Genomic DNA, 13,843 nt, shown 5'->3' on the forward strand with positions numbered 1-13,843 from the left:
TGAGCATAGGGAAAACCAACTTTCAGGTGCAGATACAGAGATAAATAGAACAAGGTAAATAAAGGCGGGAATACTTGAACTGCTTCTTGGAGGGAAAAAGGGAGGTTCACTAAGCAGATGGAGAAGGGCCAGGCCAAGCAGATGGTACAAGTGAAGGCACAGAATGATTAAACTCAATGGTGTATCTGGGGAACTGTAAATAATTCATTAGAGCCGGATTAAGAAGTGTGTCAGAATGAGGGGAGAGAAGCCTCAGGATTTACTGACCAAACCCACATGATGGGAAGGAAGTAAGGCAGAAGGCAGGTTTCTGGGTTGACTGTGATGCCATTAACCAGAAACAAATTATAGGAGGTGGTGTGGGTTTTGACTCGATGTGTTTGGTTTTGGACATACAGTATGTGAGGGGACTTTGAGACCCAAGCAGAAATGTACAATCAGATGCATAAATTTGGGGCTTTACAAGAGCATTTTGGTAAGCATACAGTGCAGGGAACCATCAGGGTTACTGATTGTGGTAGCCATGAACTTGGCTGACACTGTCAAGAACCGGTGTAGAGAAGAGAACAACGTAGGGTACAGTGGCATCTGAGGGCAGTTGGAAGAGAGGGGGCCAGAGAGAAGAAATAAAGAGAACCAGGAGAACACAGGACCCTGGAAGAAACCAAAGGGGAAAAGAGTTTCACATCAATTAGGATGTTTTTGACGGAAAATGACACAACACTTAAACTGGTTTAAATTCTCAAGATTTATTGGCCCATACAACTGAAAACACAAGCCTCGAGAGGATCACCCATAAGCCCGGGTGAGGAATTCTTACCATCAACACTTCGCAGTTATATTGAGTGCTACTATGTGCTGGCACTGTTCTAGTCAATGAACAAAACAGGCAAAATCCCTCCTCTTCGGACTGTACATACAAATGCTTCTTGTTATCTCTCTCTCTCTTTTTGCATTAAAATGCAAATGCAATACCTGAAATTAGGAAAACCGTGTAGAGGGAGATAGAGAGAACTTCAGAGTGCTATGCAAAGTTCAAAACATTTGCTGGGAGCATAACGCCTTTTTGTTGGAATGTCTGAACTTCTGCACTAAGTGATAATGGAGGTATGAAAGCAGTTCACTATGGATATGAAACGCTAAAATCCAAAATACCACCAATGATATGTTTTAAAGCCCAGTGTGGATTTAAATGTCACCGTTTTTAACTTATCAAAGTTGCTGGGTTCACTCAGATACCTATAAAAATAATTACATTTTCAAATATCCCCAGTGGGGCTTTGTTTCTAACTGAATTGTATGGCAATATGTTTTACATGTAGGTCATGTCCAAACCTGCATTGCTACATTCATATTTTAATTAAAAGTACATAGTTTGCAATAAAAGGAAACCTCACTCTCAGCCATTATATCCAACTAAGCACTATCCGTTTCTCAAATCAGTGTCTCTTCTCCAATGCCTTAGTTCACTCAGACACTTATCACTCTATTTAGACTACAGCAACCAGTCTTTCTGACTCGACTCGTAACTTACATATACATCCTCCTCATGGCCGCCAATGTGATTTTGCCAAAATGAAGATGAGTCCTTTGTTCTTATCATAATGTCTTGCACCCAAGAGGTTCTCCATAAATTTTGCATGGAACGGGATGCAGATTCTAGCCTGAGCTCTGAAGCTAACTCTTGGTGTATCCGTGTATTGTTTCATCTTGCTGGGCCTATTTTCCATTCTCTAATTTGGAAATGATAAAACCTACCCCATTAGGTTTTTGGCAAATAAAATACTACTATATGATTGAACTCTGTGAATTCAAAAGCACGACACAGCATTAAGGGTTAAGATTAGAAGCAAGTCCAAGTAATATTAGTATCTTAATGGCTACAAAGCAGGGTAAATTTTCTCAGTAATGTTCTTTGATTCCAGTTTTCCATAAAACTCTATAAAATTATTTATACTTTGAATTTTAAAACATGGTCCACGAATGCTTAGTTCTTTTCTCAAATTTTGTCTTTGCGCAAAAGAAGTCCTTCATGCCTGATGCGACCTAACTTCCTTATCTTAAAGATGAGGAAACAATCAGAAATATCAAGTGACTTGATTCTCTAAAAAGGAAGCAACTCGGATAGAGGATTTTCCGAATCTTCATGGATTTTTAGAAGCTCCTTCTCCACTGGGTTTTCACTACCTGAACCAAACAGCGCCTTATCTACAGTACCCACATGGACACTTAGACATGTTCCCAGGACATCTCTGAAGGGGGTAAAAAAAATCCATTCTCTAATGTGGTGATAGAAGTAGAGTGACATGAAAGTCCATTTTCCAACCAGGGATATTTCTGCAGAAGGTGAAGCAATCCATAAGCAAGTTCATTTCCCCTTCTGTTACTTGGCCATACTTTGAAAAGAAACCCGAGATACAAATGGCTGAGTCAGACTGCCCCAAAATATTTAGCCTCCTTCTTCCTAAATTCTCTCTCCCACTCCTAAAACTGGCTTGACCTGTACTCACATAGGTGCACATCTTCCAGCAGTTGCTTAATAATCTCACAAGTGTAGCAACTACCTTTCCTGTTTAAAATATCAGAATATTTACCCCCTCCAAGGAAAAGTGGTATTTTGTTTCTCCCCTTCCCAGTTCTGCTACCTTCTAGAAAAGAGGCTCAAAGCACCACTAGAGACCAATCTAGTGATCTTTTGTTCTCTGTCACAAACTGATTGATACAAGATAGGAGTTGAAACAATGAGTGGTAAAAAGAAGTTAAAAAGATTTTCAGACAGTGGCTTGCTGGTGTTTTTTTATCTTGTATGAGGTTCATTTTCATGCTAGTTTTTTAAATCTTTTAATATTTCAGTAACTTCCGAGATATCTGTTCCACCAATACATTCATCCAGACTATAGATTTTTCCAGATTTGGGAATCACAACCTCATATTTCCATTTTTGTCACATTGGACTCATGCTTTACCAGTTGATGCCACTCCCTAGTACATGATACCACTGCCCTCCCAATTATTCATGTACAAAGATTTCAACCTTAAAAAGTTTCTTGATTTATCAATTATTTCAACTTTGGGATTCAGATACTTGTAAACCTAGAGGATAAGCAGCTGTAGAACTGCATTTGTAAGTTGAAGATACAGTGGAAGCCATCATACTCATGTCCCTTCCTCAATCCACAAAACACTATGACTGGTACACTTTTAATGACTTTTACAAACTTAAATCTACTTGATTCATGTTCTCAACAAATTTTATAGTTTTTCAAATGTTGGTTTCCAGCATGGGGAAAACAATCAGACTGGGGATTTTAAAAAACTGAATAATGTCCTGTAATTAACTCTTGTCTCTTAAAGGCATGTAAGAATCGTGGAAAGACTGACGCAGTATATAACCGCTCTTTTTTATCTTTCAAAATGTTACAAATAACTTCACTGCATTTTGGACTGCAGAAGTCAAATCTAAGATTACAATCTTCCTAAATACCCCTTGTTGATTTTATTACTACATGCAAAGCATTAAAACAGGAGCTGGATAGAGAAAACACATAGGCGTAGGGTTGCCAGACAAAATATAAGATGCTCAGTTACATTTGAATTTCAGATAAATTTTTACTATAAGTATTTCTCAAATATCACATATACTAAAACATCATTTGTTGTTTATCTAAAATTCAAATTTAACTGGGTATCCCGTAATTTCATTTGCTACATCTAGCAAATCTTTGTAGAAGATCCTTATCTTTGGCAAGCTTACTATTTAACAGGGAAATCAATGATCATAATATAAGGCATATATAAGTGCAGTAATATAATCAGGGGAGAAGATCTCTACTGATTACCACAGAAGAGTACCTGGAAGAGATGGCAACTACAGTTCCTAAAATATGACTTTTTTTTCAGTAATTTTTTTTTTTTTTTTTTGCGGTACGTGGGCCTCTCACTGTTGTGGCCTCTCCCCTTGAGGAGCACAGGCTCCGGACGCGCAGGCCCAGCGCCCATGGCTCATCGGCCCAGCCGCTCCGCGGCATGTGGGATCTTCCCGGACCGGGGCACAAACCTGTGTCCCCTGCATCGGCAGGCGGACCCTCAACTACTGCGCCACCAGGGAAGCCCTTCAGTAATGTTTTTAATGGTCTTCAGGCCGTATGGATCATTACAGAAATCAGGAGAGCAGAGGAATTTCCCCCTGAGCAAAGATGACTAAATTCTGATTGGCTGAGAGGTGGTTTAGTATGATATTTTTGGAGTTCAAGTGTCCTGAGTTAAATCTCAAATTCATTGCTCATTAGCTGTGTAACCGTGGATAAATTAATCTCTATTATAAAATGAGGCTATTAATACCTGCTTTATTAGGCTGAGGATCAGAGATAATATATGCACAAAGCACTTGGAACACAGGAGGCACTCCCTAAATGGTAATACCCACTATCAGAATGTCACATGGCAAAGAGGGTACTTGTCACAAATATTCAAATGTTAATGTTATGCAGTAATAGTAATACTGGTAATTTTATTTCCATGATCTATTTACACTGTACAAACACTGCTGAAAAGCACCCTACAAGTTCACAGTACAATATATTTACTTTAAAAATATACTCCTTTATAAAAGGTTCATAGAACATTGGCATGTCAACATGGGATGAAACTCAAAGCATGTCACCAATTCTGTGGTAGCAAGAATGCTTCCAAGTGTTGTCAATTTCACAATCACAAGTCACCATTTGAGTTTTAAATACATATAAGTTTTAAATAAAAAATGAGTTCTACAGTGGAAGGTTCCTGCACCAAAACTCATTAGTTAATTAACATATACTTTCATGGAGATGTTGTTTCATAATAATTTACAATATCAATTTAATCTGCCAAAAAAATTCATTTCAACAAAGTTTCACAGTCCAAAAATTCTTGTCATTTGTTTTCTATTTTTTCTTCTTTGTTGGTTCTCCCGGTTCTATTTTGCGCTTTTTAGAAGTATGCTCTTCTTTTTCATCATCTTTAAATAGGAAAGGAAGAGTTTCAATCAGTAATATTAAAAAAATGTTAAGCATTAAAATTTCATTGACTCTATACCAAAATCATTATCCTCAACTAATGTTTCTTTCAAAGTTTTCCAATAAAAAAACAAAAATAACTTTCAGAAGTTATTGCAAGTAAAAATAAGGAATTTTTTCAACTGTAACGTTACACAAAATCTACAGTGATCTTTTAGTGCTATATTAAGGTAGCTTAAAATGAGAAAATCAAAATTTGTTCTGATAAAGCTATTCTCAAATATTCTACAGTATATACATGGTGGATATTTAAATATATAATCTACATGTTAAGAATGGAACACATACCATTCTTTTTTTTTTTTTTTTTACAAAAAAAGATGTCAATTTAACCATGACATTATGTGTCTATCAGCTAGTCTTTCTCCTCCAATCTGCTTTCCATCCCCCACAAACACCTGCCCCCATCTCATCGCCCCACCCCCAGCCCCACACATGCATTTTGAAGTTAAAAAGGCTTTCACAAGTAGATGTTTCACTGAAACTGTATTTTCAGTTTTGTCCTATGTAGGTGTTCTACATTCTCCCGCTCCTAGGATGGTCAGAATATTCCAATGGCAAGAGAAAAACAGACTTCTTCCCTGCCTTCATATTATGGAGAATATGGGGGGGAGGGGAGAAGAACCTCAAATTAAAACCATGTCCTTTACACTTTTCTATATTATTTATATATTCTATATTTCTATATTTCTATATTATTCTATATTTCTATTTATATATTTCTATTTCTATATATTCTATATTTCTATATTATTAGTATCTGTATTCACAGAAAATTTCCAATTAATAAATAAAAAGATTGTAAAACCTGAAACAATGGGCCCTTTTATTCAATTAAAACAATCCAACTACATGTTTCAACAAAACACAGGGTAGCACAGAACAGCTGCTAATCCCCATCTCTCTGAACAAACGAATGGCATTATTTTAAGAACTCCATGTAGATGGAACACACAACATGTAGAAGATGTTATGATTTATAAAATACAAATTTATTTTAAGCACATTACTGAATTCATTGTACTTTATTTTCTCAATCAATAGATACTCAAAGTTCAATAACTACCATGTGGTGGCCTATAAAATATTTTGATGTTGAAAGGGGACTTCATATTAAAAAATTGGGGAAGCCATTAATATCAGAACATAAACTTTTTTTTCTCATTTCAACGTCCCTTTTATTAACAGTCAAAAAAACAATGTCAATTTTATTGTTATTACTTAACACTTCACATTGCAAAAGGACTTTACAGTCATTTTTTACATGTTATTTCTCGATATTCTTCTGATAGAGACTGGGGAGCTCTGTCCTATTCTTTTTTTTTATTGGATTATAATTGACACACAATATTAAGTTTCAGGTGTATAAACGCAGTGATTCGGTATTTTTATATATTATGGAATAATCACCACAATAAGTCTAGTTACCATCTGTCACCATACAGAGTTATCACAATCTTATTGACTATATTCTCTATGCTGTATATTACATCCCTGTGCCTTACTTATTGTATAGCTGGAAGTTTGTTCCTCTTAAACCCCTTCACCTACTTCACCTGTCCCCCCAACTCCTTCCTCTCTAGCAACCACCAGTTTGTTCTCTGTTATCAATGAGCCTATTTCTGTTTTGTTTTGTTTGTTCATCTGTTTTGTTTTTCAGATCACGAACTCATTATGGGAAAAATAAACTTAAAACCTTAAGCCTTCAATTCCCTTCTGCTAACTACCAGACTCAGAATATTTCCTTTGTTGATGTGGACAATAATTGGTATCAACAGCAGGTAATGTATCTTGAAACACAGCACAGTGATGTTATTCATATATTTAATAGAGCACTACAGATTTATGTACCCAGTATGATAAAATACAATTCAGATCAACAAATCATCCCAGGAATTTACAAAGCAAAGTTTTAATCATTAGTTTATCATGTATACAAAAAAATACTTGTTCTACAAACCAACTGATAAGGCATACAGTTTAAACAAGCCAAGGCCTTTGTTTTTTAATTGGTGCTTAATTATCATCACGCTTGACTTTTGAGACTATTTTCAGTAGTAATATAAAAATTGAAATTACTTTCTAACTCTACTAGAAAATGCAGTGTTAACATATATTAAAAAGACCGTCCTGAGACACTTCTGCTTTTAATCTGTCACTTATTACAAGTTCATTTACTGAATAACAACAAAAACACAAACTACTGAGGTTGGAAAAATATCTTCCTACCAGTCACTGAACAGAAGAGCTAATGCCATCTAGTGATATAACAAGGGATTGTCTTAAAAAAAAAAATCTTGAAATGTTCGATCATCAACTTTACTGAGCTTCTTACTCTGTGCCGTATACTACAGTTGAACTTGTAAGGAAACAATTTTTATATTATGGAATTCATGTCACTTGAGGTAAACAAGCTTAAATTATTAATAGAAACTAAGGTTCTAAATTCTTAAAAAAAAAAGCATTAGCTACTTTAGTTAGACCTTCAAGATTAATTACATGTTAATTAAGCTACAATAAATATCTAAGCCTTAATCATCTACATTTTACAACCACGAAACAAGTGTTGATAAGTAGTAAGGATTTATGATGAGTTTTGAATTTTTCCCAGCTTCCTTACCTGGAACGAGTTAACTGGCAAAAAAGGCCAAAGGGCAGAAAATGAGAAGGAAAAATAAAAACAAAGTAATTTGATAATCTAAAAATGAGATTTATATTTAAGAGTGTGGAGCTTCTGTGACTTCCCTGGTGGCGCAGTGGTTAAGAATCCGCTTGCGGGGGCTTCCCTGGTGGCGCAGTGGTTGAGAGTCCACTTGCCAATGCAAGGGACACGGGTTCGTGCCCAGGTCCGGGAGGATCCCACATGCCGCGGAGCGGCTGGGCCCGTGAGCCATGGCCGCTGAGCCTGCGCGTCCGAAGCCTGTGCTCCGCAATGGGAGAGGCCACAACAGTGAGAGGCCCGCGTATCGCAAAAAAAAAAAAAAAAGAAAAGAAAAACAAGAAAAAAAAAGAATCCGCTTGCCAACGCAGGGGACACAGGTTCGAGCCCTGGTCCGGGAAGATCCCACATGCTGCGGAGCAACTAAGCCCGTGCGCCACAACTACTGAGCCTGCGCTCTAGAGCCCGCGAGCCACAACTACTGAAGCCCGTGCACCTAGAGCCTGTGCTCTGCAACCAGAGAAGCCACCGCAATGAGAAGCCCTCTCGCAGCAACTGGAGAAAGCCTGCGCGCAGCAACAAAGACCCAGCACAGCCAAAAATAAACAAACTAATTAATTTAAAAAAAAAGCAGATTGCTCCATCTCCTATTGAAAACAAACAAACAAAAAAAGAATGTGGAGCTTCTAATACAAGATATTTTATGAATTAAAAAAAAAAGGGGGTTGGGCTTCCCTGGTGGTGCAGTGGTTGAGAGTCCACCTGCCGATGCAGGGGACACAAGTTCATGCCCCAGTCCAGGAAGATCCCACGTGCCGCGGAGCGGCTGGGCCCGTGAGCCATGGCCGCTGAGCCTGCGCGTCCGGGGCCTGTGCTCCGCAACGGGAGAGGCCACAACAGTGAGAGGTCCGCATACCGCAAAAAAAAAAAAAAAAAAAGGGGGGGGGTTAAAAAAAGAGGTTGGGAAATTGATCTGTGAACATAGTATGGGAGTTTGAAATGGCAAAAATCACTCCTAAGAAGAAAGGTATTCATTACAAAAAGAAGATAGTTACATTCAACAACCAACATTAAAGTCAAAATTGAAGATTTCAGTATTATCTTTTAATCTTATGATCCAGCTTTAAGCTGGCTGAGCACTGGGGTCCTTTTGTTTTTTGATATTGCCAACATCCACTTTCTAATGGAGGACCATCATATGATCAAAAGGTCAGAAATTACCTATGGGAATAGCAGCATTCTCTCACACATATTTCCTGCTACCTGAACTTAAAAGGCAAGCTGGAAAAAAAGATAATTCTTTCTACTTACTTGTCCTGGTATATAAACCTTGCCTTTTCCACATAGGAACAAAGATAGGAGAGCACCAGCCTATGACACCCTAGATTGAATATCAACTCTAGTGGCCTTATTGCCATTCTTCCCACAGGACAGCTACTCCTCAAGCACTCTCGCTTGCAAAACATCAAGAGACTAAACCCCAGTTTAATATGGCATCATTTCCATTTAAAGATCTGAATTTGAATTCCTATTCTGCCTCTTCCTAGCTGTGTGAATTTGGGCAATTCTTGAATCTGAGATTGTCTTCTTGTCTACAAAACAGTAATAATGAATCATGTATCACTTCTGTACTAGGTTGCTAAGAGTAACAAATTAGAAAACTTGTATGAAGGTACTATTTTAGAGCTCAGCATTTTCTAGTTTTGTGATCTTGGACAAGTCACATAAGCTCTCATTCTGACACTTCCCTATCTGGTTTCACAAGGTGTTGTAAGGATTAAATGTAATTTATGCAAAAGTGTTTTTTATTAATTATATAAAGATACTATAAAATATGAGGTATTTTTAATGTCCACTTCATTTGGCATGTCCAAAAAGATGCCATTTACTGAAGAGGTACCTTCACTACTGACTTCTAATTCACACTGGGAAGTCAGTGAAAGAAATGGGAAAGCCAGGTAGAATCAAAACTGGAGAGTAATATCCTTTATAGCAAAAAAAGGATACACTTCAGAATGTGTATTGCATTTAATCGTCACATCTCTTTAGTGTCCTGTAGTCAAAAATGTTTCCTCAATCTTTCTTTCTTTGACTTTCATGACCTTGATACTTTTGAAGATTCAGCTAGTTATTTTGTGGAATATCCCTCAATTTGTGCGTGTTTGTGTTCGGCAAGGATATCACCAACGTGATGCTGTGTTCAAGTGACACTCAGTTTTGATTTGTCCTGTTATTTATGATCACTTTAATCGCTTGATTAAAATGGTGTCTGCCAGGCTTCTCCACAATGAAGTAACTCCAAAATGAAGGTACTATTTTTTTCCCATTTGGAATTAACAAGCATTAATTTTGTGAAGAGACACTTTAGATCTGAATAAATATCCTATTCCTTAAAAAAACACAAACAAAAAACCAAAAATTGGAGTAAGAACTCCTACCAGTTTGTTACCCTTTCTCTTGAAACAAACAAAATTCTCTGCAGTTGTAAAATGAGCTAAATAAGTAGCAGTTGTATTATGGGAAGATCAGAAATTTGTTTAACAAAAACAACACACTCTTTCATAAAAATGATAGTCAAAAATATTTAGTCCAATAATCCACTGAATACTCACAACATACTACAAACTGTATTATAAACATAAATAACACCTGGACCCTGCTGTTTAAGGAACTCATCTTCATAAAGCAGATAGACTTATGAACAAAAAATCACATAAAAGGAGGTAAGGGCCATCAATAGCATTAGCACATACAGGGTACAGAGGAGCAAATAATTAACTAGAGGAAGGTAATATTTGAGATTTAGATATTACCAACTCTCTTTTTCTTAGAGTTGGATTTTAAAGGATGAATGAGTTTACCAGCCAAAGAGGGAGGGAAAAACATTCCCGACTAAGGTGGAACATATATTAAAAGGCATGGAACCATAAAATAGCATGGTCTATTCAGTTTTGAATTTTAAGATCTTAAAGTTCTACAAGGGGGCCATCTGAAATGAGGGTGGAGAAAAAGGCAGGGCCTATCATAGAGGGCTCACTCTGCTGCTGGTGAAGGGTTTTAAGCAAGTGAGGCAAGGGGGTAAGTGGGTAAAAGTATGGAAGCAGAGATTACTGTGATTACTTACAATAATGGAATTGTAAGGTGGAATTATGATATTATGAACTAAGGCAAGACAACTAAGTCATTATCTTGTTACTATTGTTAATTACTATGTAGTAATACTCAGTTAAATCCATTTTGTGACATTAATTTTGGCTGTAAAGCACAATTGCTTTAATATAAAATGAAGCCATCAGCACTTCACAACTGCAGTCACAACAAAGAGTTCATGAAATAACTCATGCTGCTTTAATAATAAGGCATCATACATCAATATACTACTGGTTGAGACATCAAAGATTTCACTTTAAATCCTGAATATTTTATGACGTTTCTCAAAAACACATTAAAAGGGAGGGTAGGAGGGAGGGAGACGCAAGAGGGAAAAGATATGGGGATATATGTGTATGTATAGCTGATTCACTTTGTTATACAGCAGAAGCTAACACACCACTGTAAAACAATTATACTCCAATAAAGATGTTAAACACACACACACACACACAGCAAAAGACACCCAAAGACCATCACAATCAGTTTGCTAACTGACTAGATTTAAGTTTCACTCATTAAACATCTCGTTCTCTTAAAACTCATCACAGGGACCAAAAGGCATTACCACTGGAGTCTGACTTTCCTTACCTGATTCCACTGTCTCCTCCCCTTCTGGGAGAAGCCTAGCTTTCTTAGCATTCTGTGGGGCATCATCACCATTGTCCTCATATATGTTAGACCATTTTATTGCCATATCCAGCTCTGGAGGGGGAGGTTTCTTCTCAGTAGAGTAGGTCTCCGGAGGTGGTACACAGTTTGACTTCCATATTTTGAATTCCTTCGGAGGCTGTTAAGCAAACACATTAAGAAACACTGTGACGAACCGAGGTTCCTATTATCGGTATGGGCACATGCACCTCCCTGCAGTTCGTTTATTCTTCAGGCTGACTTTTTTTTTTCTTTTTTAAGGTTTAAAGACATATTTTTCCATCAAAATCACACTACTGTTAAGTGAAAAGCCAAAGGGTTCCCTATACGAATAAAGCTATTAACTTTTAGTTACCAAAGAAGAATCCAGTCTCAGAGATACTACGCCAAGGCTGACCCCTTCAGGAGGCTGCAGCAGACACTGTCTTGGAGGCAGCACCGCAGGCACTTCGGCATCAAAGGGAAGGGGTCTCGGGGAGAAGCTGCAGCAGGGGGGCGGGGGAGTCACCACCGTTAGTCCTAGCCGCGCGGGGTCAGGGCACCGAGCGCGGAGGTTTGGGTCTCCTCACAAGGGGGCGGGGCTGCGGATCCGGTCTGACACCCACCAGGCTGGGGGAGGGGGCCCGGGCTCCCCAGGGTTGGAGGTGGGAGAGGGTGGTGCGGCATCCCGCAGGGGGTGACTGCGTGTGTGGGGCGGACAGCTGGTCCCCAGGAGGGGGCTCAGGAGGAAGGGGGCGGAGGCCGGGACCTAGATCGGGAAACGGGGTCGGGGACCTCACCTCCTCTGGCGCCTTGACGACGTGCCTCTCCCAGTCGATCTGTTTGTTGAGCGGATTGTAGAGAAAGGCCGGGCGAGTCACGCTCCGGAACAGCTCGTCGGGTCCAGGCAGCCGCTTCTCCGCCTTGTTCCCACAGCCGCCCGCCGACTTCGCCGGATCCGAGGCCTTACGACTTGTCTCCTCCGGCTCGCTGTTATCCTCCTCGTCCGAGGAGCCTGAGCTGCTGCTCCCGTAAGCCGCGAAATAGCTCAGAGGATCCTTCTCCTCCGCTGCCATGACGGCTGCGCGCGTCGATCGATGGCTCCGCCGGAAACCGGAAGCCGTGCCAGGGCCCGCCCCGCAGTTGGCCCCGCCCCAAGTCTCGCTGATGGGCCCGGAGTCTGCACCCCCTGGCGGCTGCGCCGTGATACTGCGGCCGGGCTGAAGGACTGGAGGCGGGGCCGCGCACGTCCTCAATCAGAGGTTTCTAATGCTCTTTTCTGAGGACCCCTGAGAAGAGACAGATCCTCAGGCAGTGGTCCAACCAAACTTTCAGATTCAGTAAGAATTTATTAAAGGCATAGAAAAGCTAAAAATTTTGTCTTTTCACCGCCACCTTAAAGCCCTTGCCCAGAGACCAGGATTTCTTTCGGATCCTGCTGCATCTCTTCCTCGAAATAAAATTACTCGCAATGTGCTTCCCTCAGTCGTCATGGAAGACCTCTATGGGTAAGTGGACTTACCAAGTCCCAGAGTGAATCCTCTCCTGCTTGACCTCATTCCAGCACACTCTGAACAGCCTCCTTTGATGGAACTTCTCTTGTATTGCATCACACCACTCTGGGGGTCCTCCAAACTCTCTGGATTGTCAGCCTCCTTCCATGCCTGCTTTGCTCTGTACGGCCCTTAAACGCCGGTGTTTCCCAACATATTATACCAGCTTTCAGCCACACTTACTAACAATCTGTAGAGGGAGTTTACAAAGTTGCAAGTCAGACCATCCCTTTCCAGGGCATTAACTACCTTAATGCTTGTGACTCCCAAATCCGGGTCTCCAACTCCAACCTCTCAAGTTCTGGATCAAACCTCCATTTGGCTCTTAAACTTTATGTATGGACATCGTGCTGGGGTCTCAAACACCCACTTAAAGATCAGTAACTTGCCTTTACATATAACTTGCTTCTGCATTTGTGTTCCCCTCTCTTAGTACAATAAACGATATAACCATGTGCCTAGCCACCAAGGTAACTAGAAATCTTTGACTCCTCCTCACGAACTCAGAGGGAATTATACCCAAGTGAAAGCAGTGAAGTTGGTATCAGTGTAAACGTTCACAGGATGCCTGTTCATTTACACGATACACTCACCTCCAGGAGGCAGAGAAGATGTCTTATTCACTCTTTCCCAGTCCCATAGCACAATGTCTGTGAGCTCCTTCCGGGGAGGAGTTGGAGTATGCTTTGTTCATTTTTATATTCCTAGTACCTAGCTCAGTGCCTGTCATTGAGTAGATGATCAATAAGTATTGTGGATTATAATTTATGAGGGTGTAGATCTGTTTCTCAAAAATT

At 39.6% G+C, this 13,843-nt stretch overlaps 1 protein-coding gene across 1 annotated transcript; it reads right to left on the minus strand.

The window, feature by feature from the left end:
* Window positions 1-733: 733 nt before the first annotated feature.
* C2H1orf52 (chromosome 2 C1orf52 homolog) lies at window positions 734-12,618 on the minus strand. Its single transcript, XM_067726760.1, has 3 exons — window positions 12,294-12,618; window positions 11,455-11,653; window positions 734-4,996 (listed from the first exon to the last, which is right to left on the minus strand). Exons 1-3 carry the CDS (start codon window positions 12,567-12,569, stop codon window positions 4,923-4,925), a joined length of 549 nt encoding a protein of 182 aa, XP_067582861.1. The 5' UTR covers window positions 12,570-12,618; the 3' UTR covers window positions 734-4,922.
* Between the last annotated feature and the right edge of the window lie 1,225 nt (window positions 12,619-13,843).

This window comes from Pseudorca crassidens, chromosome 2 (assembly GCF_039906515.1).
Source record: "Pseudorca crassidens isolate mPseCra1 chromosome 2, mPseCra1.hap1, whole genome shotgun sequence".
Taxonomy (NCBI): Eukaryota; Metazoa; Chordata; class Mammalia; order Artiodactyla; family Delphinidae; genus Pseudorca; species Pseudorca crassidens.